Below are 27,635 nucleotides of genomic sequence, written 5' to 3'. Positions count from 1 at the left end.
TGCTTTCATTTTTTCCGTTTTTAGAAAAATCTAAGTTTCATGAAAATCTCATAGTAATAGTTTAAGTTTTACCAGCAAACCAATATTAAGTCATAAACTTTAAATAATATAAAAGATAAAATTCATGCAAATAGTAAATCATACCAGAACCGTGTATCGATTAATCTGGAAATTGTCCAGATCATATTATCCTTGAAATAAGATCACTGTTTAGAATGTTCTCCCAATCCTGAGGATACATCAATAGAATTGTGACATGAGCATTACCCTGAAAAATATTTTTAGAAATTATGGCGACAAGGCCTAAATAAACTGGCGACAAGGCCCTTAAGAAGAGATGAAAAATCTCTTAAACCATTAGAAATGAACTAGCGACTAGGCCTTTTAGAAGAGATGTAAATCTCTTAAACCTTAAGTACGAACTGGCGACGAGGCCCTTTAGAAGAGATGTAAATCTCTTTAACCTTAGATTATGGTACGTCTACCATAAACTTGTGATTCAAACCAATAGCCGAGGATAACGAGGTAACAAGTCACTATATTTCATGTGCTGGCCCCGCCTTTCAAACTAAGGCCGAATAAATCATGCGCTACATGCGTCTTAAGAAGAGATGAAGATCCCTTAAACCTCAAGATCCAAACCAATAGCCGAGGATAACGAGGTAACATGTCACTATATTTCATGTGCTGGCCCCGTCTCTCAAACTATGGCCGTATAAACGTGCGCTACAGGCGATCGTAAGAAGAGATGAAGATCCCTTTAACCTTAGAAGAGGTGAAAACCTCTCATACCTTAGGAATAGGCTGGCGACAGGGCCCTTAGAAACTGGCGACGAAGGCCTTGTTAACTTTATTCCATATGAGAATCCCTCATATCTACAAAACAATCAACTCTAAGTGAGGGGTGGGTGTTAGCCTTGCTAACACCCCTCCGATGCTTAAGTCAGTACCATGTTTGAAAAATAATAATATTAAAAAACGAATAAAAGTATAGGTTGGAGTACATACCTTGACTGTTTAGTATAACAGTTATCTTTGGGATAGAAATCTTACATGAAATATTTTTTGAGATGTATAGCATTCCAAGCCCTTGGTAGTAAGTCACCATCCAAAGCAGACAACTTGTATGCCCCCTTTCCTGCTTCCGAATCGATCAGGTAAGGACCTTCCCACTTTGGTGCGAGCTTCCCATCCGTAGGATTGGTAGTATTTTGAAAAGATTTTCGGAGAACCAAATCCCCTTCTTGAAACCTTCGAACTCTGATATTCTTGTTGTAGGACTTTGCTATCTTCTGTTGATAAGAAGCCATTCTGATATTTGCCAAATCCCGGAGTTCTTCTACCGCATCTAGGTCTTCAAGTATACTTCGAGTGTTATCTTCGGGATTTTGATGAGTGACTCTGGCCGTTGGGATAACCATCTCTGTGGGGACTAATGAGAAAGGAGTCTGACCAGTAGCATTCTTCGAAGTGGTTCTATCTGCCCAAAGAACGAAAGGAAGTTCTTCGGCCCATTTTCCTTTCTTAGACCCCAATTTTTTCTTCAGGTTATTGATGATGATTTTGTTGCTTGATTCGGCTCATTAGCTTGAGGGTGGACAGGTGTTGATGTGATCAACTTGATTCCCCAACTGGCACAGAAGTTAGTTGTTCTCTTGCCGATGAATTGCTAACCATTGTCACATACTATCCCTGCCGGAATCCCAAATCTGGTGAGGATATTGCGCTTGATGAATGAGATAACTTCTTTTTCTCTGACTTGAACAAAGTCTTCTGCCTCGATCCACTTGGAGAAATAATCTGTCATAGCCAACATAAAAACTTTTCCTACTGGAGCTCTTGGTAATTTCCCCACGATATCCATTCCCCACTTCATAAAAGGCCAAGGGGATATAATTGGATATAATGGTTCTGCTGGCTGGTGCAAAATGTTGCTATGTCTCTGATATATTTCTGAGAATAATTCATAGCATCCCTCTTCATCGTTGGCCAAAAATACCCAGTCCTCAGGATTTTGGAGAATAGTGCTCTGCCCCCAGTGTGGTTTCCACAATCTCCATCATGGATATCTTGAAGAACTTCTTGAGCTTATGCCTTCTTCAAGCACCTAAGATATGGTCCTGCAAGAGATGTTTTGTATAATATATCATTCATTATAGTATATGGGATTACCTTTGTGCGAAAAGCTCTTGAGTTTTCATCCTTGGGGATAACTCCATCCTGAATATATTTCCTGACTGGGATAATCCAAGAATCTTCATTATCCTCAGGATTCTTGACTCTCACATCTTCGTCATCTTTTGGTATTTCATTGACACCTTGCTCTTCTATTGCTGGGCTCAGGATGTGTACGATAGGGATCTTGACACCTTCTGGTATCCTGAAGGATGAAGCTAAATATGCCAGGGCGTCTGCTTCAACATTCCCTTCCCTAGGTACCTGCAAAATATCAAATATTTCAAAACACTTTGCTAGTTTTTTTACTAGCTCTAGATATTTCATTAGTCTTTCTCCTCTAACAGTATATGAACCATTAAAATGATTAGTTAATAATAATGAATCAACATGTACTTGAATAAACCTGATTTTCATGTCGATTGCTAGTTGTAATCCTGCTATCAAAGCTTCATATTCTGCCTCATTATTTGTGGCTTGAAATCCGCAGGATATGGATTGAGGTATAATGTCCCCTTGTGGCGATTTCAGCAGAATCCCGAGACCTGTTCCTCTAACATTTGAAGCACCATCAGTGTATAGAGTCCACTTATCTTTTGTTTCTTCAAGTTGTTGGACTTCCAAATCTGCCTTTTCTTTAAGCTCACTTGTGAAATCAGCCACAAAATCTGCTAATGCTTGGGATTTGATAGCAGTCCTAGGTTCATATGTTATATCATATGCACTCAGCTTTACTGCCCATTTTGCCATTCTACCTGACATTTCTGGTTTTCTCAAAACAGACTTAATAGGATAGTTAGTTTTAACACATATAGGGTGAGTTTCAAAATAATGTCTAAGTTTAGTAGATGCTATAATAAGGGCTAAATTAATTTCTCAAGATAAGAATACCTGGTTTCAGCATCCAAAAGACTTTTTCTTACATAATATATGGGGTGTTTCTGACCTTCGAGATCTTTAGCCAAAACTGCACTTATAGCATTATTTGATACAACAAGATATAGAGATAGAGATTCACCTTCCTCGGGTTTTACCAGTAGAGGAGCAGAAAAAAGATAAGCTTTTAAGGATGCTAAAGCTTCCTCATGCTTACTGGTCCATTCGAACCTTTTGTTTTTTTTTTCAGGATATCATAAAATTCTTTGCATTTTCTGAGGATTTGGATATGAATCTGTTGAGCGCTGCTATCCTGTCGGTCAGCCTTTGAACATCCTTGACTGATTCTGGGGATTTCAGATTCAGGATAGCTTGTATCTGTCTGGACTCGCCTCTATCCCCCTTTTGGTGACCATGTATCCCAAGAATTTGCCAGCCTTCACTCCGAAATGGCATTTCGAAGGATTCTGCTTCATGTTGTATTTGTCGAGGATATCAAATGTTGTCTTGAGATCTTGAAGGTGATCTTCAGCTTTCTTGGACTTCACCACCATATCATCAATATAGACCTCCATTGTGTCCCTCAGTTGCTATTTGAACATCATGTTAACTAACCTCTGATAGGTTGCACCTGCATTTCTAAGTCCAAAGGGCATAGCAATATAACAATAAATACCTGTGGGATACATGAAGGCCGTATCTTCTTGATCTGAGGGCTCCATCTGGATTTGCTGAAATCCTGAGGATGCGTCCATAAATGTCAGCATCTCGTGACCAGCTGTAGCATCCACCATTGAATCTATGTGTGGTAGATGGAATGGATCTTTGGGACAAGCTTTATTCAAGTCTTTGAAGTCTACACAAACTCTCCATTTGCCATTCTTTTTCTGTACAACCACCACATTTGCTAACCATCGGGGATATTGAACTTCCCTAGTCATTTTCGCCTTCAAGAGTCTTTCTACTTCCTCTTGAATGATTATGTTTCTTTCAGGTGCAAACTTTCTTCTCTTTTGATGGTTTGGCCCGAAGAATTATCAATTCCAAGTTTATGTGTTATAATATCTTTGGAAATACCTGTCATATCTTCATTTTCCATGCAAATGTTGATCGCCTTGACTTGAGGAAATCGAGCAATTTTGACTCAATATCCTCGGGAATGCTAGTTCCTATCAGCACTTTGACTTCAGGATCCTCGGGATAAAGAGGTACTTCTTTAATTTCTTTTTCCCTGGCCTCCATTACGCCTCGTGCTGGCTTCTGTAATTGCTACGCCTGCTGGGGTTTGGCAGTACATTTCATAGAGGATGTGTAGCAATTCTTGGCGTCTTGTTGGTCACTGATGATTTTGATAACTCCCACGGACTCGGGAGTTTTACACATTGGTGATAAGTAGATGGGACTGCTTTCATCTCGTGTATCCAGTGCCTGCCTAATATAATATTGCAACAAGATAAACAGTCAATAACACAAAATTTTTGCATTTTATTTACCCCTTCAACATATATTGGGAGCTTAATCTCCCCAATAGTATTTTTAGTTTCTCCATTGAATCCAACCAATACTGAGGAACTGGGGACGATCTCATCCTCAGGAATATTCATCTTTTTCAGTACATCTAATTGAATAATGTAGACAGAGCTTCAGCCATCTATGAGGATCCTGCGAACATAATGGTTAGCCACATATAAAGTCATTACCAAACTATCATGATGAGGATCCTGAACATCGACTCTATCACTTTCATCGAAGGATATAATCCTCTCTTGAGTGAGAATAGATGTCTTTGTTGGCCTGTCAGCCACTTCTAACTTTCTTTGGTCAGCGTTTCTCTTTGCAGCAGAATAAGAGGTTCCACAGATGTCGGATCCTCCGGATATGAACATGATTGTTCTTGCATCTGTTGGTGGAGGAGTCGGCTTTTCAGGAATTTCTCGGGATCCTGTTCTCTTCACTTCTTCTTGCCAAGTAGCTTTTTCAAGTGGCCCTTGCTGAGAAGATAGCTGATCTCCCTTCTGAGTGCAATGCAATCATCAGTCAAGTGCCCAAAGTCTTCGTGGAGGGCACACCATTTTGATTTGTCTTTCCATGCTCCTGGTTTCTCCATCTTCCTTGGCCACCTGGCTTTCTCACCTAAATCCTGCATGGCACACATTAATCCACCAATACCAACAGAAAAACAATATTCAGAGATTTTAGGATATTCTTCGTCATCTTCTTCATCTACTGCATTAATCCTGGGGTTATCAGGCTTGTGGTAAGGCTTTGCTCGAAAAGACTTTCCTGGGGATTCGAATTTCCTGTTCGTCTGATCATACTTCGGGATATCGACCTTAGAATTTTTCTTGTTGTCTTCTAGCCTGATAAACCTCAGAGCTCTGCTTTTTTGCTTCATCTAATGACCTGCATGGAGTCATAACGAGATCATCATAGAAAGAGGAGCCATTCTCTAACCCCAACTTGAGAGCTTCCACTGCTGAAGCTGGGCTTAGATTCGGGGTTTCCAGCGACTCCTTACTAAACCTGGTAATAAAATCTCTCAAGGATTCCCCAGGATTCTGGGTAACCCTATAAAGATCACCTGTCATTTTCTCAAAAGTTCTACTGCAAGAAAACTGGTTATTAAATATGTTAACTAAATGAGAACAAGAATTGATAGTGTTAGGGGGAATACTCAGTAGCCATTTCATGGCTGCTCCGGTTAAGGTAGACCCAAATCCTTTGCAAAGACATGCTTCCTTGATTTCCATAGGGACTGGATTGATCTCCATACGTTCTCTGTATTGTGCGACGTGTTCCTCAGGATCCGTCGAGCCATCATACAGTTTCATATTTGGGGTTTGAAACCGTTTTGGGATCTGCACGTCGCTAATCGATGGCACGAACCGGGATATCTTGTGGCTATTAGTAGGAACTTAGCTATGGGACGGATTACACCAGGGACATTTGATATCATGTCCTTGAGCTTATGTAACTCTCGGACTAAACTTGAACTTATGCCTGCATCCTGCAAAAATCCCTGATTAGCATTAAAAGGAATTGTATTGAAAGTGTTACCCTGATTAATATTCTGAGGAACGGTTTGGGTGTTATAGCTGGTATTCCCGAACATAGTATTTCCTGGAGTGACAATTGGAGTGGTCGAGGTGTTAGCCTGCATCGGGATGAAGTCTTCCTGGTGCACCTCGGAGGACCCTGCAAATTACTGAGTCTGAGCATATGGATGCTGAGGATTGAAGAATCCTGATGGAGGTACTCCTGAGAATCCTGCCTGCTGTGGAAATCCTGAGGATACCACCTGCTGGTAAGGACCTGAAGATCCTCCCTGCCGTGCTAATCCTGAGGATAACGCCTGTTGATAAGGACCTGAGGATCCTCCCTGCTGCGCCAATCCTGAGGATAACGCCTGTTGATAAGGACCTGAGGATCCTCCCTGCTGTGACAATCCTGAGGATCCTGCATGTTGAAACGGCCCAGCAATGGATGCATGCAAGTATCCTTGGGATCCGGATGAGTACAATCCTGTGGACCCTGAGTGCTGGAAAAGCGAGGATCCAGGGTTGTACGCCGTGGTTGACTCCGGACGCACCAATCCTGAGGATCCTGGAGGAGTGAAATCCAAAGATCTCGGGATTAATGGCGTTAATTCTTCCGCCGGCTTCTTGGCTTTCCTGGTATCTTCTAGTTCCTTCACCAGCATCTGGTTGGTCTTGTTCTGGCGATCCATCTATTCCTGTAATCGCTTATAAATAGACAAAAGTTCATTATTAGATACCATAACGGGATCCTGGGGGGATGGTCTTGATCCCGAAAATACTGGAGTAGCAGCTTTCTTCTGAATGTTGTCAGGTTTCTTTGGGATAACATCAACAGAAGGAGGAGGAGGCATGGAAGGTTTCGCTGAGGATTCTGAGGCTGCGGCAGAAGATGAAACAATCTTGGGCTGTGAAGACATGTTGTGGATATTGAGAGTAGGGTTTCGTTTGAGAATGAATAATGATCAAAGCACCGTTTGCCCCACGGTGGGCGCCAAATTGTTTCGGTCAAAAATTAACAACTAACTTTTGATCAAATTAGTGCGTGAGGCTAGGTGCTAAATGGTAAAAAGATCGGACATAAAGATATGATCACAAGGGAAAAAACCCTTGATTATAAAAGTCTTCGTTTCGGTCAAGAGTTTACAACTTAATCCTTAGGAGAATTTGCTTCGGTTAAGGATTATGAACGTAACTTTTGGTCGAATTAACGCTTGATTATTATGATCGCTGGCACAAAAAACCCCCGGACGGTGAAAACTATCACCGTCAAGTTTATTAATATCGAAAAAAAGTGGTTACAAGGGTTGGAGCTGATTGAATATCGAAAGCTAAGTGTTACAATGATTGCTAGTAGCTAAGTCGAGAAAGAGTGTGTGTCTCCTATCAATATTATCAGCTCAATTTATAATAGAAAATTACAACTGTTATTCCGATTATTCCGGAAACCCTAGACTACATCTTCAACAAGCTGTTAGTATCCACGTTGTTATTTGACGAAGTTCAAGCTATATTCCGTTGCTATCCACGTTCTTATAAACATATTTAACACGTATTCTTATCTGCAAAACAGTTAGATAATATAGGACAATTGAATTAGTCAACGTATCTTCCTCAGAATAACCGCTTGAGTCAACATCCCTAAGTTAAACTCAATTCCGAGGATAAAAATCCACACCCAATAATGATAAATAATGACTTTTATAAAAGTTTTATCCCATCAATTTCATGCCTTATTAGATATTTAGAAGATTAGATGTGAATACGAGAGTTTGATAAAAATTGAATGCATTGTCTAACCAAATATACGTTTTGTCATAAACATCACACATGATTTATTTAATTCTGTTTGTTTTATAACAACTAAAATATTTATTATACGTTACTTTAGCAGAAGTTAGAATTAGTAGTCAAGCATTACATAGTCGATCGTTACATAATTGCGAAGTTTGTGTAATTTTATAATAATAATAATAATAATAATAATAATAATAAATATAAAAAATAAAATATTTAATAATTCAATATGATAAAAAAATTATTATAAAAAGAAATTAAAGCAAGAACTTAATAAATATTATGATGACAAATGGTCTAGTAGTATTGCGTCCACCGTTTTAAAATAGAGATGATGAGTTTAAATAGATTAAGGGGATTTTATGTGGAAATAAAATTTTTGTTAAAGAGAAATTTTAAATCCATTATTAATCCTAGCTTCTTTATTATGGATGGTATTTGCACATCATAACTACAAGTAAGCATCAACAAAAAGCACATTTTATTCCTTGTAGTTATTACATAGTCTGAAACCTTAAAAACATGGACTTTCTTACCTTTAATAGAGTTATTTCCGTTTTTTTTTCTATAAACAACAATTTTACAAAAAAGTTAATAATAATGATAAAATAAAAATTTAAATTCACCCTTTTATTATATTTATTAGCATAAACTATGAGTGATCAATCGGGTCATACTCGTCAAAATCAACCCGAACCCGACTCAAACCTGGTTAATGGTATAACCTATACTATGGATTCGACCCCGTTGTTAATGCTTGGTTTAGGTCATAAGTGGGTCTCTCAGGTTCTAGAACCGTTTGTTAGTATTGAAACCGATTGTATAGCTTTTAAACCATTCTTATAGATCTGGGCCCGTTTACAAGTATCTGTAGGATCTGAAAATTGACCCTATTATATTCTAAGCAGGTATGATCAATTTAAATTTGACCAGTCTAACAGATTTGATGGGTAAAACCCGATTCATGCTTACCCCCTAATAAACTATAAATGTAACTTACAAATAACTGGGGCTGTAAACGAACCGAACGTCCGACAGACGTCTGTTCGGCAAAAAGTTCATTTATTTTTGTCAGTGTAACAAATGAACCGGATATGAACAAAAAAAATTCATTCAGTAAGCTTAACGGACGAACACGGACATAGCCCACATTCGTTCATTAGTGTTCGTGAACGCTCAGTAACGTCCGGTATTGATTATACCTTTTGAAATTAATATGTAATCGTTTATGTTTGTTTGTTCTTAGAGTTGTTTATGTATGTTTGTCCATTAATGTTTATTAATATATGTTAGTGTTCGTTTGCCCATTAGTGTCTATGTGTTTTTTTTTCCACCATGGTCCATTAGATCCGTTAGTGTTCGTTTGTCCATTAGCGTTCATTCATAATATTAATGAATAGACACATACAAACTCCCTTCCGTAATGGACAGACACAGACACGATTTTTGTTCGATAGCGTGTCTGTGAATCGTCCTTTTGTCTAACAAAAGTTTAACGGACGAGTACGTATAATGTCTCATTCAATTCGGTTCAATCCGTTTACAACCTTATTAGGCAGTTCGCTATGGGCGTGGGGAGGTGAAGAGGCGGTTTTGGAAGTGAACACCGTATATGGACGCTATTGTAGGGGCGTTCAATGGGAGCACCCTCACGAAGACCAGCACTTTCTCATACACATGCATATATATCTTAAATCTTAAATATATATAAACGAAACATTTAAAAGTTTTATGGTTAGTTTCAACGTTAATCCAAGTCACTAAATTAGATTACAAATAACAAAATGGTATATACCCATCCATAAACCATTTTAAAAACACTCCAAAAATCCAAGTTGCAAACAAAGGCAATACATTCATTTCCTACCCTCACTCAACGGCTGTGATCACATCTTCAACTCCATCCAACGGTCCATTTCACCACAACCACCCCTCACCAATCTCTTCACAAACTGATAAATAAAACCCACCATCAACCCAATAATATTATTATTAACCCATCACTCTCTCTCTACACAGAGCCATGGCTGCTACTTCACTCTCTCTCACTCTCTCTAACGCCGCCGTACCCCGCCATGGCTCTACCCCCACCACCACCACCCAACAATCAATTCCCACCACCCTCTCAATCCCCACCTTCTCCGGCCTCAAATCCACCGCCTCACGCGCCTCCACGCGCACACAAATCCCCTCCACGCGCCGTCACACTCCTTCCACGCTCCGGCGCGTGATCGTCAACGCGGCGGTGGAAACGCTGGAGAAGACCGACACGGTTTTGGTGGAGAAGTCGATTAATACGATTAGGTTCCTGGCGATTGACGCCGTGGAGAAGGCGAATTCGGGTCATCCGGGTTTGCCCATGGGTTGTGCGCCCATGGGGCATATATTGTATGATGAGGTTATGAGGTATAACCCGAAGAACCCGTATTGGTTTAACAGAGATCGGTTTGTTTTGTCAGCTGGACATGGGTGTATGTTACAGTATGCTCTGCTTCATCTTGCTGGTTATGATGCTGTTAAAGTAAGTGGTTTCGATAATATCTATGCGTTAGTAATTGTTTGTTTTACATTTAATTGATTTAAGTGTAATAATTGTTGGTTTATTTGATGCAATGTTTATGCACGCCATGTGTTCGATGAAATGCGTCAGTGGGTTGAATTTGTTTTTAGATCTGGGGTTTTGTGAAAAATGATATCTTTATAGTATAAAATAAGTTAATTGGATAGTTAGGTGATCAACTACTGAACTACGACAATTTGATGTTCTTTTTTGATGTTTTTTAGATGTATCGGTTATGCTCGCCATGTGTTCGATGAAATGCCTAAGTGAATTGAATCTGTTGACGGATCTGGGATTCTTTATTAAATCATTTTTTTACAGTACAAATAAGTTAATTGGATAGTTAGGTGATCAAATATGACAATTTGATGTTTTTTTTCGACAATATTATGTTTTTTCGATGTTTGGTTGCTGCGTCGTTTATGCTCAGCATGTGTTCAATGAGATGCATGAATGAATTGAATCTGTTTTCGGATCTGGGATTGTGCTAAAAATTACATCTTTACAGCACGGATATGTTATTTAGCTGGTCTGTTTCATAGAATTATGTGTGGTCCTGCTACTGCATGTAACTTGTCTGGGATCTGAATGTTGGTTTAAAACTTTAAATTAGGAACATATTCTTTTTTTTCTTGGAAAAAGACGGCGAATTTGTTCTTTCATGGCATGATCTTAGGTTCTTTCGTGGCGTAATGAATTTCTTGATTTTATTGATTGATTGATCTATGAATCAATTCTTCAAGTCAGTGTGATGTTTCATCTGTTTAGCTGATGCAATTGATTAATTGACACTTTTATTATTATTAATACTTTGTCATATGTTTTATAGGAAGAAGACTTGAAGCAATTTAGACAATGGGGAAGCAAAACTCCTGGCCATCCCGAGAACTTTGAAACTCCTGGTGTTGAAGTCACTACCGGTTAGTACTCAGATACATGATTATGTATAGATACTAAAGTCTTTATGAAATGAAATCATTTTTGTGTCTAAACAATTATAATTTGCTATCAGGTCCTCTTGGTCAAGGTATTGCCAACGCTGTTGGTCTTGCTCTTGCCGAGAAGCATTTGGCTGCTCGTTTCAACAAACCCGATGCTGAGGTTGTCGACCACTACACGTAAGATCTCATATTTTTTTATCGGTGTTTTACGAATCCAGTTAAGTTTTTAAGACAAAAATAATCCTGGGTTGTGTTTCAGATACTGTATTCTTGGAGACGGTTGTCAAATGGAAGGCATTGCAAATGAAGCGTGTTCACTTGCTGGACATTGGGGACTCGGAAAGCTGATTGCTTTATATGATGACAACCACATCTCCATTGACGGTGACACCGAGATCGCCTTCACTGAGAATGTTGACAAACGTTTTGAAGCTCTCGGGTGGCACATCATTTGGGTGAAGAATGGTAACACCGGTTATGATGAGATCCGTGCAGCCATTAAAGAAGCCAAGGCTGTCACTGATAAGCCCACTTTGATCAAGGTCAGTAACTATATCGTATTTATTGTTATTATTATTATCTATTTATTATTATCTTGCAATACCCGAGAGAAATTTGGTATTTTTTGGTGTTTTTTCTTAGGTTTTGTGTCAACTTGCAGGTGACAACAACAATTGGTTTTGGGTCACCAAACAAGGCTAACTCATACAGTGTTCATGGAGCCGCTTTGGGTGCAAAAGAAGTAGATGCAACCCGACAAAACCTTGGATGGCCTTACGAGCCATTCCATGTACCAGAAGAAGTTAAGAAGTATGTAAAAGATTCCAACTTTTTAACTTTCAACTTGTTTTCTTGAATCAATATGAAATTCTAAACTAGGGTTGAAACTTGAAATTAAGAAGCATGCAAAAGATCTTAAAAAATTCAAACTTTATAACTTTCAACTTGTTTTCTTGGAACAATATGAAATTCTGAAACTAGGGTTTGATGATTTTGGTTTTCTTGTTTGCGCAGGCACTGGAGCCGACACACCGCTGATGGTGCAGCTCTTGAAGCTGACTGGAATTCTAAATTTGCAGCTTATGAAAGCAAGTATCCCGAAGAGGCTGCTGATTTGAAATCTATTATAACTGGTGTATTTCCAGCTGGATGGGAGAAGGCTCTTCCGGTCAGTACTTAATATTATGCCATCATGTTTGCATCTCGAGTTTTTAGAACATTCTAATAATTTTCTTATTTATGTAGACATACACACCAGAAACACCCGGTGATGCAACCAGAAACCTCTCACAAACAATGCTTAACGCATTGGCCCCAGTTATACCCGGTCTGATTGGTGGAAGTGCAGATCTTGCATCTTCAAACATGACACTGTTGAAAATGTTCGGCGACTTCCAAAAAAACACACCCGAAGAACGCAACGTTCGGTTCGGTGTCCGTGAACACGGTATGGGAGCCATTGCAAACGGTATCGCCCTCCACAGCCCCGGGTTCGTTCCGTACTGTGCTACATTCTTCGTTTTCACTGATTACATGAGAGGCGCGATAAGAATCTCCGCTTTATCAGAAGCAGGAGTCATTTACGTAATGACCCACGACTCCATTGGTCTAGGAGAAGACGGTCCCACTCATCAACCCATTGAACACTTGGCCAGTTTCCGAGCCATGCCCAACATCTTAATGTTCCGCCCGGCTGACGGAAACGAGACAGCTGGCGCTTACAAGGTCGCTGTCGAAAGCCGAAAACGACCCTCTATTCTTGCTCTTTCTAGGCAAAAGTTGCCCAACTTGCCCGGAACTTCAATCGAAGGAACCGCGAAAGGTGGGTACACGATAACCGATAACTCAACCGGTAACAAGCCCGATGTTATCTTGATCGGTACCGGTTCTGAGCTGGAAATCGCGGTTAAAGCTGCTGATGAGCTAAGAAAAGAAGGGAAAACTGTTCGTGTGGTGTCGTTTGTGTCATGGGAGTTATTTGATGACCAATCTGATGAATACAAAGAAAGCGTGCTTCCATCGGGTGTGACTGCTCGTGTTAGCATCGAGGCTGGGTCGACTTTCGGCTGGGCGAAAATCGTTGGAAGTGCAGGAAAAGCTATCGGGATTGACAAATGGGGGTCCAGTGCACCAGCAGGAAAGATCTACAAGGAATATGGGCTTACTGTTGAAGCTGTGATTGCAGCTGCTAAACAAGTGTCTTCTTAGGTTGGTTGGTTTGAACCCGACATCAAATTCTTCGAGGAATAATAAGAAGTCGGTTTTTTTAGTCTTTGGTGCTTTTCATCGAACGCCTTAAATCAAACGAAGATCAGAAGAGATGATTAGAAGTTTAAATGGTTGATCGCTTAATGCTCTTGTTTATTTGTACCAAAATTGAAACATAATTTTCGAAGTTTTGTGATTTGTTTGGTTACTTTTGAGGTGTTGTTTTGAGTAATGTACACAATCTTACAACTTCATCGTACTCAGTAATATATCCCACCAATAGCAAAGCTATGGTAGGGTCTGAGGAGGGTAAGATGTAGACAGCCTTACCTCTACCCCATGGGGTTAGAGAGGCTGCTTCCGGTGAGACCCCCGGCTTGATGGTAGTTTTGCATCAAGCCTTGGACATATTACATAAGGCACATAGCACTCAATCATCGGGACGCCGGCTGATTGGTGCATGTACCCTTGTCTTTCGGCTATCAATGCCACCACATGATGCCTGATTAACTTCCATCACTTTTAACGTTATTTTCACAAAATTAGTAAAATAACGTCAAAATTAGTGCAATCTTACAACTTATAATAAGATATTATTCTGGTTTTTTTAGCATCTTACATTTTTGTTTTATATTTTATGTGAAAAAAAAGGTTGCTTTCTTATCTAATTCTTGAATTTTAGAGAGTTTATATTTTAGGGTGTTCTTTTATTGTTTGAATGGATTGGGTGATGGATATGAGCCATTGAAAATGGGTAAGGTTATCTAATCTTTGTTAATATTCAAGTGATTTGTGTTGCATATGAAATGTGGGTCACAAAATGGTTAGCTTAACAGGATATGTGTCATATAAAAAATTTAAAAACTATGTGGCCGTAGGATAGAGTGGTTTGTTTTAATCTTTATTTGGATGGTATACTATTTTCAGGACTGGTTTGGTATATATGCATTTATTAAAATTACTCAAACCATGAAACAACATTTGGATATTGAAAGAACTTAATTAACAAGTTTATAGAAATTAAGAAATTAGGGGTGTGCAAGAAACCGAAAAAACCGACCCGTAATCGAAAAAATCGAATATTCCAAACCGAAAAAACCGAACCGAAACAAAAATCGACGGTTTGGTTTTATGGTTTTGTAAAAAGCGAACTTACGGTTTGGTTTTGGATTTGCATGAAATAAAAATCGAAATTGAATCGAATTTCTAAACTTTTCTATTTATATTTTTTATTTTAAATAATTAATAAGAATTTAATAAATATATAACTCGTATATATTTTACCAAATGTATAACTATCAACCAGTAACGATTATCAAAATTATTTATACTTATATCTATTATTTTTCACCAACTTTTTTTTCGGCCTAAAATTTTCAAGTTCAAATGGAAAAACCGAAAAAACCCGAAACCGAACCAAAACCAAAACGAAAACTGAAAAACTAAAACTGAACGGTTTCAAAAATCCAAAAACCGAAGTTTTGGTTTGGTTTTAACCTAAAACCGCACCACGCACACCCCTAATAGTATATTCCCAAATATTTTCTCAAATAGATTTATTTATTTATTTTAATAATAATGTAAGATAAAGTTGAAGATGCAAAACAGATTGGAAGACTTTTCTTATCCAAAAATTATCCCAACCAACCAATTGCATATGTGAAGAACTTTATAAAAGAGTTGGAAACATTTTTATTAACTTCTACAATCTTTTAAAACCTTTCATAAGGTTTTAAAAACCAACAAAGTATTTAACTTGATTTATACATACTTTATTTTGTTAAAGTCTCCTTTGATTATAAAAAGGTTGTTTAGTAATCAGTATTTAGTCTCTCTTTGTGTGCATGTATAATTATGGATTGAATAATGGAACATGTTTGATTAGAAATTAAATAACATACTCAAGAATAATCTTAAAGAAATTTGCATCCACCTAACACTTGGAATCATTGACTGTTATATAAGAACAAAGCTAATCTACATATATTTTTTTTATAATAGCTATTTATCATGTGTTAATTCTATAATTCATATGTTCAAAAAAGTGTGTAAGTTTTTTAATGAGTGTATTTTATTCTTTTTAAAAAAACTTCTTCAAACTAGTAAAAAGAAAATTTTAATTTGAAAATGTAGCAATTTTTATTAAAAAAAATTTAGGATGCTTTATTTCGAGTAATTAAGTTACAAAATACAATTTTATAATAAAAATTTATATATTATTGTAATTAAACTTAAGACAAGTGGGCCTTTAACTTTGGGCTTAAAACCATGTATAATATTAACAAACAATGTGCATGATTGATGATTGCATGAATAGAATGGTAAAGCCATCAATCCCTAAAGTGGTAGGTATAAGCCAATTAAGTAATTAACACCTCACTTGATTGTACCTAATTTTTTGGAATGTAGATCCTCTACACCTAACCACCTTCATCTAGTTTAAGCTCAATAGTGATTAAAAACTTTGCTTAAGAAAACTCAATTAAAAGCTTTAACTTAAGAGTTAAGAAAAACGATACAAAGTATAACTAATGTATAACTGACTCTCCATCATATTTGTAACACCCTTGACAAACACAACATCGTCCCACTCTTAGACTATCCCACTTTGGTCGTGGACAAAAGAGATCCTTGGTTCATAAGTAAATGTCTTGCCTCTTCAATCACCAACGCGTTTTGGGCAACTAAAAACAAATCAGTGAGCTCTTCGTGGACAGAGCGGACAATATTGGTGGTGCGAGGCACCGGATGTTACAATATTTACATTTGTAGACACTTATATACTCTACACATGTAGCTTTCTATATCATAACATATTTTCTAAAAACTATGGTAAAAAATGTCTTTAGTATCTTTATGCATACAGACCTCCTAAATGTTTTATTCAAATTCAGATTATCATTGAGTTGATATCATTGTGAAATCATAATTAATGCATACAACTTGTTTAGCCACCGCTATTGTTAACTTACGTTAGTTAAGAGGCTGAATTTAAGTGATGGTGATTCCTTAGATGAGTTGGCTGGTTTTGAACAAGAGTGGAAAGGCCATGCCGACACGCAGAAGAATTCAACTTGTTTGAGAGGGCAGGTGAGCACTGGTTAATCAATCCATTGGTTATATATTTTACTAAAACGAATCCAAAAGGTCAAAAACCAAGAGCTGAGTTCAGTTAACAAGTGGCTCTTTTTATTATTAACTGTTTTACATGATCAGGTAGCTCGCGACCATTTAGCTTGGCACTCAAGGGTAACGAATATGCAAACAATGGCAATGGAGCAAGGGGCAATGGTTCGGGTGGACGGCCTAAAAAGGTGGTTACGATCAACATAGATTAAGATTGAGTCCATGCAAAGCAGATGTTGAATGATTTGAAATATGACATGCCATACATAAAAAGGAATATGATGTGCCATGCATGTTCCTATCGTCAAGTTGTCTACAATTGGTGAAGGAGCTAATTAGATCTATTCTATCTAGATATATATTTCCTACAAATAGTCTGTATTGCAACATAAATAGTATGTATTGCAACTTCAATTTACAACATATATACAATGTAGTCTTTTTATTTAAGTTTACATGGTACCTTGTGAGTCCATTTTTTAATTTCTTGAGTGCAAACTTAAGCGTTTGTTTATATTTTTTTTATCGTCTCAGTCTACTTGTTTTGATTTATTTTTGTTTATTTTTATTTTTAGCTTAGTCTAGTTTCTTTTTACGTGTTTTAAACTTTTAATTTCTTAGTGTTTTCTTAGGTGATGTATGTTTTGCGTCCACCACATCCGCGCCTAGCTTGTTTTTCTACTATTGGAAACCAAGCAACACTTTCTACAGATAATACGCGGGTTAAGTCACGGGTAGCAGCTGAGACGAACGAGGGTGACACTTTAGCGGACACGGGACATAGCAAACCAAAATAATGAAATGAACATGACGACTATGCCAAGCCGTCATTTGATGGCTATGGCATGAGCCTGGCACAACGGACATTGAAGCAAACAATTTCAAGATTTAGTCTAGTATCATCCACATGGTGGAGTATTATGTGCAGTTCAATGATCATATTTTAGAGAAGGCGGGTGACTAAGAGCTTTGCATACAATCCGCCCGATTTCAATTATTTCTAATTTCACACCCGATTTCAATTTCCTGTCAAACAACTCCATGTAAGATTATTATTATTATTATTATTATTATTATTATTATTATTATTATTATTATTACACAGAAAAGAAAACATATAAACATCATTAAATAAGCATGTGGGTAAAAACAAGATTCTCCTAGTTTTAAGTTAAAAATCCATCACAAACAAAAAAGTTAACAGTTGACCCCTTTGACCACTAAGTGAACTTGAATTCAACCGGGACCTGATTTGAGCCACAGATCTCACTCGGAATGCTCATGTGGCGACGGAGACAGTGACCTTCTGGGTGAGGCCATCCTCAGTCCAAGACGAGATTCCAATTTGTCACTAATATTCACTCCCAGGCATGGGCTGCTTTGGCTATACCTGCAAAAAAAACAGACTTTTATGCAAAATAATAACAGAGAATAAAAATCAAGCTCAACAAAAACCGTGTGACTTTTACTAGAATATCTGAAAACTGAGTTAAATAATCAGTTTTCAAAAAAGAAAAATACAACTTATTCACTCGCAAATAATTACATTAGCAATCGGGTTTTGTTTGGTATCAAAACACAATAAGCACATGCACACTTTCTGTGACCAGTATAGTCTATATTACAATTCTCAAAAAAATGGTTTATTGGGGCGGGGGTCCAACATTTGTTTGTTTATTACACTTTCAGCTTCGACAAGCAATTATAAACCGCCCCAAAAATCAACAAATCTAAGGTGGCAGTTGGTCGGAATCACTGTAGGTTGAAATGGAAATCAAAAATTCCAAACACATCTCCTTTGAAGAAGGCCTAGTTTTGTGGATATCATTTCTAATTTCAAAGAACCAAACATATCCTATCGTTCCCATACCACCCTCAATGATCAAATAACTAAAACACCCCTATGATACATACAAAAAAAAAGGAGGATTAAAGTAACACACATAAAAAGCATACCGTTTTGACTTCCGCTCTGAGCTTATGGCTTTCCGTTTGTTCTTACGGCGTGTCTCGTCAGTGGAACTTGAAGAGTCTGAGTCCCTATCTAAAAAACGCTCCACCAACGCCTCCATTGCTTCCTTTTGGCCTAAAAAGGTGGTCAAAATGGATTAATAAAAAGTAACGTCAATGGAGTTAATTACAAAAAAAAAGGAGGGGAGGGGGGGGACCTTGAAGTATAGCAGAGACTATTGCGCTTTTTTCATCTCGAGGAATTTCACCACAATCTGTAATTTCTACCGGCCCAATAGGTCTTCCTGAAGTTGTTCCCAACTTCTCAATATTTTGAACAGTTTCCAATCCTTCTATTACCTTTCCAAAAACAACATGGCACCTGACATTTAACAAAACAATGACTAGTTAAACAAGAGCTAATACACTCTTTTAATTTTAGTCCGTCTCAAAGCATACTGTGGGCTTAAAAGTGTCCTGAAAAAGAAACTGAAATAAAATACACCCATGTGTCCATAATTCTAATAAGTGAATTACCCATCAAGAAAGAGTTGACGACTGAAGCTTATGTAAAACCGAGATCCATTTGAATTCGGGCTGTCATTCGCCATAGATAGTATGCCGGGCCCACTATGATCAAGTTTAAAATTCTCATCTACAAAAACCACACATGAAATTTTAAGTACTCGTAAATCTTAACACTAAACAACTTTTTTAAAGTGTACCTGGAAATGTATTTCCATATATGCTTTCCCCACCAGTGCCTGCAAACCATCAAAAGATCATGAAACCCTTGTTCACTCTATCGAAAACAAGAATTAAAACAAAATACGTACCATTTTGTTTAGAGAAATCACCTCCCTGCAACAAAAATTTTGAAATTATATGTTAAAATGAATCCTTATATCCAAAACTTCACTTTCCAAAGCAATCATAGGGTAAAAGAAACCACAATTTGAACAGAATTTGCAAGTATTTGGTTGAGATAAGAATATAAACATACTTGAGCGAAGAAGCCTTTAATGATATGAAAGAATACACATCCTTTGTAGTGCAATGGTTTTCCGGTAGTGGTTCCATTCCTCTTATCCCCTGCACATAATAATAATAATAATAATAATAATAATAATAATATTGTAGTTACAATGCAAATGTACGTCTTCTCAATATCTTAAAAAAACGCACACACCTACGCAGAGTGCTCGAAAATTCTCGGCTGTTTTAGGCAGGACATCAGCAAAAAGCTGCAAATTTCAATAATTAAGAATTTAATATTTCAAATCCATTCATAATGCATGCATACTGAAAAAACAAACATACTGACCTCGATTACTAATCTTTGAGGAGGACTTCTGTTGATGGATATGTCCAAGAACACGCGAGGGTTTCTCAGTTTTTCATCTAAACAATATAATTAACATTAGTATATACATAAAATCTAAAGTATGATGCTGTCTGTAATCAATACAATGAACATAATTGTCCGTTTTGATTTATAAAGTACACCAATTTTGTAAATTAGTACACGGTTCCAAAGGGTTGGGCTCCGTTCTCTTCCTTTTATCACTGACGTTTTTTACTCACCAATCAAAAGATTAAGTTTTTTTCTTTTTGCCTAAAAAGATTAAGTTTTTCTTTTTGACTCAAAACGGGTTCGGGTCAAAATGGTGCATGTTAGTATAGGTTAAGATGCATACACTTTTTGTTGTTTTTTCTAGCTTTTATGTGTGTTAAACATGAATACAGAAACTGCAGTAATAATCTAATGAATTAATTTAGCAGGCTTAAAAATGCAATACCTTTATGAGACTCCGTCACATTGAGCTTTTTATCTTCAGAGCTTTTGCTTGGATCATCTGTATGCTGATGTGGCTTTTCAAATGTAAGTTCCCTATCATCGCTAGTTGTAACAAGCACGTTGTTCTTCAATGTAGCTGATTCATATTTCTTTAAATTATTATCCTTTTGCACATTTGCTTCAGATTCTTCTTTCCCGACTACAATTAATTAACTGGATTAATAAAAAGTAAATGGCAATACAACAACCATACTAAGTAAAAATCCAACAAATAGCAAGGTTATTAGCATGGTCCAGGGAGGGTGCAATGTAGGCAAACCGTACATCTATCTCATCTCAAAGGATAGAGAGGTTGCTTCCAAAGAGACCCACAGCTCCAAAACCATATGTATGAAACATATAAATAAATATACAGCAGAGAAGGACAACTGGACAAATAAATTCAATATACAAATAGGTAATAGTAATAGTAATAATAATAAAAGATAAATAAAGATAGTGAAAATAGTATAAAAATATAAAATAATAATAAAAAAAAAACATTACAACAATTTACACTTGCACTCAAAAATAAATATATACATAATCAAATTAAATTAAGCTGAATAAACAAATATACAAAATAGAAGAAGTATGAGGGTATGAAAATAAATAATTAATTAATTCACAAACATATAAACAAAAATCAGACTGACACGAGACAAAAATAGGTAAAGAGAAGCCCCTAAGAGTCTAAGACACACCTGAAATACTTTGAGGTATATCAGACTCCATCACATTGCGCTTTTGGTCTTGAGATATTTCACCACAGTCTGTAATCTCTACCAGTCCTTTAGGTTTTCCCGAAGGCGTTCCCATCTTCTCAATATTTTGAACGGTTTCCAAACCTTTTATTACCTTTCCAAAAACAACATGGCACCTGCGATTAAACATAACAATGACTAGTTAAAATATTGCGGGCTTAGAAAGTAACTTGATTTCAACCAGTTTCTAATTTTCAAAATCAACAGCATTTAAAGGCATAAGTTTATAATCAGATAGTATAAACTTAAAATATAAGCCCTTAAACTGACATGATTCTGGTCAGTGAATTACCCGTCAAGAAAGCGTTGGCGACGGAAGCTTATAAAGAACTGAGATCCATTTGTATTTGCGCCGAAATTTGCCATAGATAGTATACCGGGCCCAGTATGATAGAGTTTAAAATTCTCATCTACAAAACCACACTTGAATTATAATTATAGATACTTGTAAATCTACGACATTAAACATTATTTTTAAATCGTACCTGGAAAAGTTTTTCCATAAATGCTTTCCCCACCGGTGCCTGCAAACCATCAAAAGATCAAGGAAGCTGCCTTATGAAAAACAAGATTTAAATAATATACATACCATTTTGTTTCGAGAAATCACCTCCCTGCAACAAATATTTAAATGAATCCTTATATCCAAAATAAACAATGGGTTGAACAGAATTTAAAAGTACTTGACTGAGATAAACAAACAAACATACTTGAGCTGCAAGGCCTCTAGTGATCTCATGGAAAACACATCCTTTGTAGTGCAATGGTTTCCCAGTAGTGCTTCCAATCCCCTGCACATATAATAATATAGTAATTACAATGCAAATGTATGTCTTTTGAATATCTTAAAAAACTCACACACCTGCGCAGAGTGCTCGAAAATTCTCGGCTGTTTTAGGCACGACATCAGCAAAAAGCTGCAAATTTTGAGTCGTTATCATTAATTAATATCTGAAATCCATTCATCCATAGTAGTAATGGTAATGTTGCATATTGAAGAAACGAACGCACATACCTCGATTACTAATCTTTCAGGAGGACTTTTATTGATGGATATATCCAAGAACACACGAGGGTTATGGTTACGGTTAGGGTTACTCATTGCTTCACCTAAACCATAAAACTAACTAACTTTAGAATAATAATAATAATCTTAATGTATGCATCTTTATTGATTGTTAGCAAGCTAGCAGACGAAATCAATCAAATTTGATGCAATAATAAAAGTGAAAGTAACATCATAATAATCATAAATAAAGCAAAATCAAGCATTAATCGATTAAATTTCGTACATAATAAAATTATTAATAATTCGATTCAAGTTCGTTCTTTAGTTATAATAATCAACCCTAATTGAAAAAATATGCATAAATTATATAATTAATAATACCTGACTGACTGACTGATCAATTAATGTGCTTCAGGCGTTGGAGTAGTCGGGTCGGGTCGGGTCGGGTGGTGATCCACGGCGATTTGGTTTACTGTTGGTTGGTTACGATTCGAAGAAGCAAGCTTCGTGACTTAATAATAATATATAATTAAATATAAAAAGAGAGAGAAATAAGGATGTGGCTAATCTTTTTAGTCCAAAAGATTATTATTTTTGTTACTTTTAGTACAATTTTTTCCAATTTTGATTTTCATTCATTTAACATAACCCCATCATATCCATGTGACTAGCATACGATATGGGTATGTTATACTAGGGTAAGTTATTTTTTTTTTTTTTTCCATTATCTTTATAATTTATTTATTAAATAATCGAAGTTTTATATAATTTACTATAAAACGATTACAATAAAGTGGCAGGCAAACGGGCAACAAGCTGCGCCGCAACCCCTTTTTGAACAGCAAAGCCAATCCTGCTAAAAACGAAGCTTTGAGACCTAGAAGCTGAAGAGGTTCCGTGTACGACGCGCTGAACCCTACTCAAAAATTTCACAGCCTCTGGAGCCAGAAAACCAAATGTATCAAAGGCAAATGGTAGAAAGACATGTTGATTATCTAAACAAGCTTTCTCGTGTTTAACAACTTTGCCCGATTCAGCCTTCAACGCAGCCTGACCCACAACAAACCCACGGTCCCTGAGCCCAACAAGAGGAGACACTCCTGTAAGATCCACACAGGCGTGTTTCCCCCCTGCCCACCTGAACACAAGAATATCAGCTGGTCGTAAAGTAGACCTCCCTTCAATAGGATCCGTGAGAAAGTTAACAGGGGCCTCCTTTTTAGCAGAAATCCCTGCCCGTTTAAGAACATCACACAGAACATCCCTAACCAGATCATGTCTGTATTTAAAGCCAGACAATTCTTTGCAATGCACCGCATGGTCACCAAAAGAATCCAAACAGACCTTGCGACAAATTGGGCAAGGTTCATCCGTCGGGAACATAGGGATCATTAACCGGTACTTAAGGATAGCCCGATACTCCAAACCCGACATACGTTGGCCTAATCCTTCAATGGGGATAGCCGTTAGAAAATCCTGAGCCCGAGGAGCCCGAAGGCATTCAAACACCGCCTTTTGGCGAGGGGATAGATCAAACTTCACTTCTAAACTCTTGACGATTCCACTAAATAAGGCACTCGCCACAACATGTTGGGCTTTAGGGGGGCGGTGTCCTTATTAGAGAACCCGCTAAGATCAAAATCTGGAAGTGAAGTACGTAAACGATCCATCGCACACCCATAATCAGAGTCCAACTGTAAGGCCCCGAACCCGGTGCCCTACTTTAGCGTCGGATTTACTCATAAACACAGTTCTTACAAATCAGAGTTTATTAAAACTTTTCGCGGAATATAAAACGTCAATCATTTGTTACAAAACATTAAGTCTTTTCTTTGATACCATAACACAAAACTTTATATTTAAAACATCTTTACTTCTTTCTTCAGATGCCAGCCGTTCAATCCATGCCGTGTGTCATCCTCATGCTAACTCTGTAATCAACTCACCTGCGTGCATACTAAAAGTCAGCTACGCTGAGTGAGTTCTAGTTAATCGAACGCCATACAATACATACACATACATACATATCCGTAGATACATATCCATACTTCACTAGTTACCCTTCTGTTCTACATACATACTTGCTACCATACATACATACATATCTACAATCACTAACCTCAGTCTACCGAGAGTACGTTCATAGTTCACCGTCTATACCTGTACTCAAGGTCGTGAACACGTACAAGGTTCGCAGTCCTTACCTATGTTCACCATTTATGGTACGTACAAGGTTCGCAGTCCTTCCCTATACCATAATACATTCACAACACGTACAAGGTTCGCAGTCCTTCCCTATGTTGCAACCTAACTCATAGCACGTACGAGGTTCGCAGTCCTCCCCTATGCTACAAACCAGCACGTATAAGGTTCACAGCCCTTTCCTATGCTGACACACATCCACAACACGTACAAGGTTCGCAGTCCTTCCCTATGTTGCACCCTAACTCTTAGCACGTACGAGGTTCGCAGTCCTCCCCTATGCTACAAATACAGCACGTATAAGGTTCACAGTCCTTTCCTATGCTGACACACATCTACATTACGTATAAGGTTCGCAGTCCTTATCTACGTTTACATATATCATCTACTTCACGTATAAGGCTCGCAGTCCTTAACTACGCCATTACCAGCCGAGTCTATGTCCGACAGAAGCTAGAGGGATTTGCCATCCTAACTTACTATGTCGTACGTAGGACTCACATGCCATTCGTGTACCTATATACACATACTTACATTATACATAAGAACACTCTAGACATTCTTTACCTCGTTCATTTAACAACCATACCCCTTGTCGTTACGTGCAATATCCGAATATCGTTCACGCCCCGACAAGTATTCATTCATAAAGTTTATACATCATCCTCACATTACATACAATATTAATATCTTTGTTTACATCCTGACGTACGTGCAATATCCGAAGATCGTTCACGTGCCGTCAAGAAATCAATCACATCTATCACTTATATCATACACGGCATACACATAAAGTTATATCCTTTCGTTCATACTTTCTTGCTTTCTTTGTACTATCTTACTTTCATATCTTACATTATAAAGAGCATTACGCCCTATATTCCTCGAGTATTACTAGGGCTCGGTACCCCCTTCGTAACCATACAACCATACGCTATCGTTTCTTTCTTCTATTATCTCTATCGTGTTCATACACATACACATACATAACATACTTACCTTATTCTTAGCGCTGCAAACTGACAGTACGTGCAATATCCGAAGATCGTTCACGTACCATCAAGCAATCATTCATATATTTCACATTATCCATATAAGGCATACACTTATCTCTTAGGATAAGTGTATTAACTATCACATTGAGTATGCACACAGCCCCGAAAACATAACACATAAGTGGGGCTAGAAACTCACCTGAACTCTGCTTCTTTTTCTGATAGCTGTAAATCCCTTCTTTAACTGAGCTCGGCTGACTGAACAAGTTACACGTATCAATTAACTATCACTCCTCATAATGTATTTCTATCTTTATATGACCCACAACGAACGGGGGTCCGGGGGCAGCGCCCCTGGCAGCGGGGTCTAGGGGCGGCAGCCCCTAGCAGGGTCCAAGTGGCAGAGCCCCTGGCTGGGGTCGAGCTAGCCATTAACTGTCTTAACACATTTTTCATTAGGTTTTTAATTTATTTTCTAAACGAACTTCACTTCAGGCGAAGTTAAACCTTAGGCGAACTTGGCTTCAGGCGAAGTTAAACCTCAGGCGAACTTGGCTTCAGGCGAAGTTAAACCTCAGGCGAACTTGGCTTCAGGCGAAGTTAAACCTCAGGCGAACTTGGCTTCAGGCGAAGTTAAACCTCAGGCGAACTTGGCTTTTAGGCGAAGTTAAACCTCAGGCGAACTTGGCTTTTAGGCGAAGTTAAACCTCAGGCGAACTTGGCTTTTAGGCGAAGTTAAACCTCAGGCGAACTTGGCTTTTAGGCGAAGTTAAACCTCAGGCGAACTTAGCTTTTAGGCGAAGTTATCCTTAGGCGAACTTGGCTTCAGGCGAAGTTATCCTCAGGCGAACTTGGCTTTTAGGCGAAGTTATCCTCAGGCGAACTTGGCTTTTAGGCGAAGTTATCCTTAGGCGAACTTGGCTTTTAGGCGAAGTTACGCTTGAAGGCGAAGTTACGCTTGAAGGCGAAGTTCATCAGGCGAACTTAATCTTGCAGGCGAAGTTATCGCACTGCAGATCTGTTTTGCCCATAACTCCTTCGTTTCTTAGCCAAATAACTCGATTTTGGTACCCACGGAATCGTATGATCGGCGCCTACAAATCCCAACCATCAAATCGGCCTAAAATCGACGTTTTAGGGGTCCGATTTGGGCAGTTTGGGTTTCGGGTCCGGTTAACCCATCCAATCCTAACCATTTTCAGTAATATTAGCTTTGTTGGATTTGTTCTTACCTTACCAACTCAGATCTATCAACAAATCTCGGGTCTCGGCTTCGAATCTTGATCGGTTAGAATGTGTGTGTTTTGAGTGTGTAAGGAGTGTGTGTGGAGTTTGGTGAGAAATGAGATATTTTGGGATTTTGGGGGTATTTATATCCCTGAAATCTCATTCTCATTTAACCTATCTCAATTAATCCAAATCCATAACCAACGTCCTTTACCCGACACTAGCCAGACCCATACCAACTCTTATTCTGTTATTTATTTCCTGATAACCCGAGTAAACTTTCCATCTATTAATAAGTAATATAATTAATATTACCTTTGAAATTTCGGGATGTTACACCAACCCATAAATATCACAACCCCGAAGAATATGGTCTTGCAAACACCACGACTGTGCTCTCGAAGCCACAAAAGATAAGAAGGATTTTTAGTCATATTAAAAAATTTTAAGAAAAATTAAAAATAAATAAATTATAACTCAAAATATAATAAAAAAGCGAAAAAGTAAAAACACAAAAAAATTTCCGTCGTCTTTCTCGTTCTCATAAAAAAACAATGATAAGTGAAAAAAGTCGTGTCTTTTTGTTTATCAGAGTGTTTTATGTTTATTTTCGTCATTGTTTTTTTCTTTATATTGTGTTATATTACTCAACATTGTGTTATATTTTGTTCGACATTGTGTTATATTTTCCGATATATTGTGTCTTTTTTAGTTATAGTTGTGTCTTTTGTTCATTTTCATCAAAGACACACCATAGTGTCTTTTCGTCAATTTTTTTTTATTTTTTTCATATTTCTTTGTATTTTTTTTAACGGGAATGATGGCGGAAATATTTTAGCTTTTCTATTTTTTTCGTTTTTTATTTATATTTTGAGTTATGATTTTTTATTATTTTTTTGAATTTATTTTTAAGAGGTTTTTTTGTGTGTTTAA

General features: G+C 37.5%; 3 protein-coding genes across 3 annotated transcripts; 1 reads left to right on the top strand and 2 right to left on the bottom strand.

The window, feature by feature from the left end:
* The first annotated feature begins 9,852 nt into the window (after nucleotides 1-9,852).
* Nucleotides 9,853-13,653, top strand: LOC143625524 (transketolase, chloroplastic-like). Its single transcript, XM_077095839.1, has 7 exons — nucleotides 9,853-10,404; nucleotides 11,273-11,363; nucleotides 11,456-11,561; nucleotides 11,644-11,926; nucleotides 12,046-12,194; nucleotides 12,399-12,552; nucleotides 12,630-13,653. Exons 1-7 carry the CDS (start codon nucleotides 9,907-9,909, stop codon nucleotides 13,590-13,592), a joined length of 2,244 nt encoding a protein of 747 aa, XP_076951954.1. The 5' UTR covers nucleotides 9,853-9,906; the 3' UTR covers nucleotides 13,593-13,653.
* A 4,331-nt stretch (nucleotides 13,654-17,984) lies between these two features.
* Nucleotides 17,985-20,073, bottom strand: LOC143625374 (peptidyl-prolyl cis-trans isomerase-like; the record flags this gene model as incomplete). The annotated part of the gene is made up of 8 exons (XM_077095713.1): nucleotides 17,985-18,108; nucleotides 18,675-18,804; nucleotides 18,887-19,050; nucleotides 19,206-19,323; nucleotides 19,394-19,432; nucleotides 19,668-19,760; nucleotides 19,858-19,912; nucleotides 19,993-20,073. Coding segments are annotated over 8 exons (804 nt in total), but the record flags the coding sequence as incomplete, so codon positions are not given.
* A 365-nt stretch (nucleotides 20,074-20,438) lies between these two features.
* Nucleotides 20,439-22,355, bottom strand: LOC143625373 (uncharacterized). Its single transcript, XM_077095712.1, has 8 exons — nucleotides 22,285-22,355; nucleotides 22,124-22,186; nucleotides 21,980-22,060; nucleotides 21,859-21,883; nucleotides 21,755-21,793; nucleotides 21,562-21,679; nucleotides 21,210-21,385; nucleotides 20,439-20,665 (listed from the first exon to the last, which is right to left on the bottom strand). Exons 6-8 carry the CDS (start codon nucleotides 21,633-21,635, stop codon nucleotides 20,439-20,441), a joined length of 477 nt encoding a protein of 158 aa, XP_076951827.1. The 5' UTR covers nucleotides 21,636-21,679; nucleotides 21,755-21,793; nucleotides 21,859-21,883; nucleotides 21,980-22,060; nucleotides 22,124-22,186; nucleotides 22,285-22,355.
* Between the last annotated feature and the right edge of the window lie 5,280 nt (nucleotides 22,356-27,635).

This window comes from Bidens hawaiensis, unplaced genomic scaffold (assembly GCF_021521415.1).
Source record: "Bidens hawaiensis isolate Kalapana, Puna unplaced genomic scaffold, B.hawaiensis_p1.1 tig00004105_1, whole genome shotgun sequence".
In the NCBI taxonomy this organism is placed as follows: domain Eukaryota; kingdom Viridiplantae; phylum Streptophyta; class Magnoliopsida; order Asterales; family Asteraceae; genus Bidens; species Bidens hawaiensis.
This window is presented reverse-complemented; position numbering and strand designations above follow the sequence as displayed.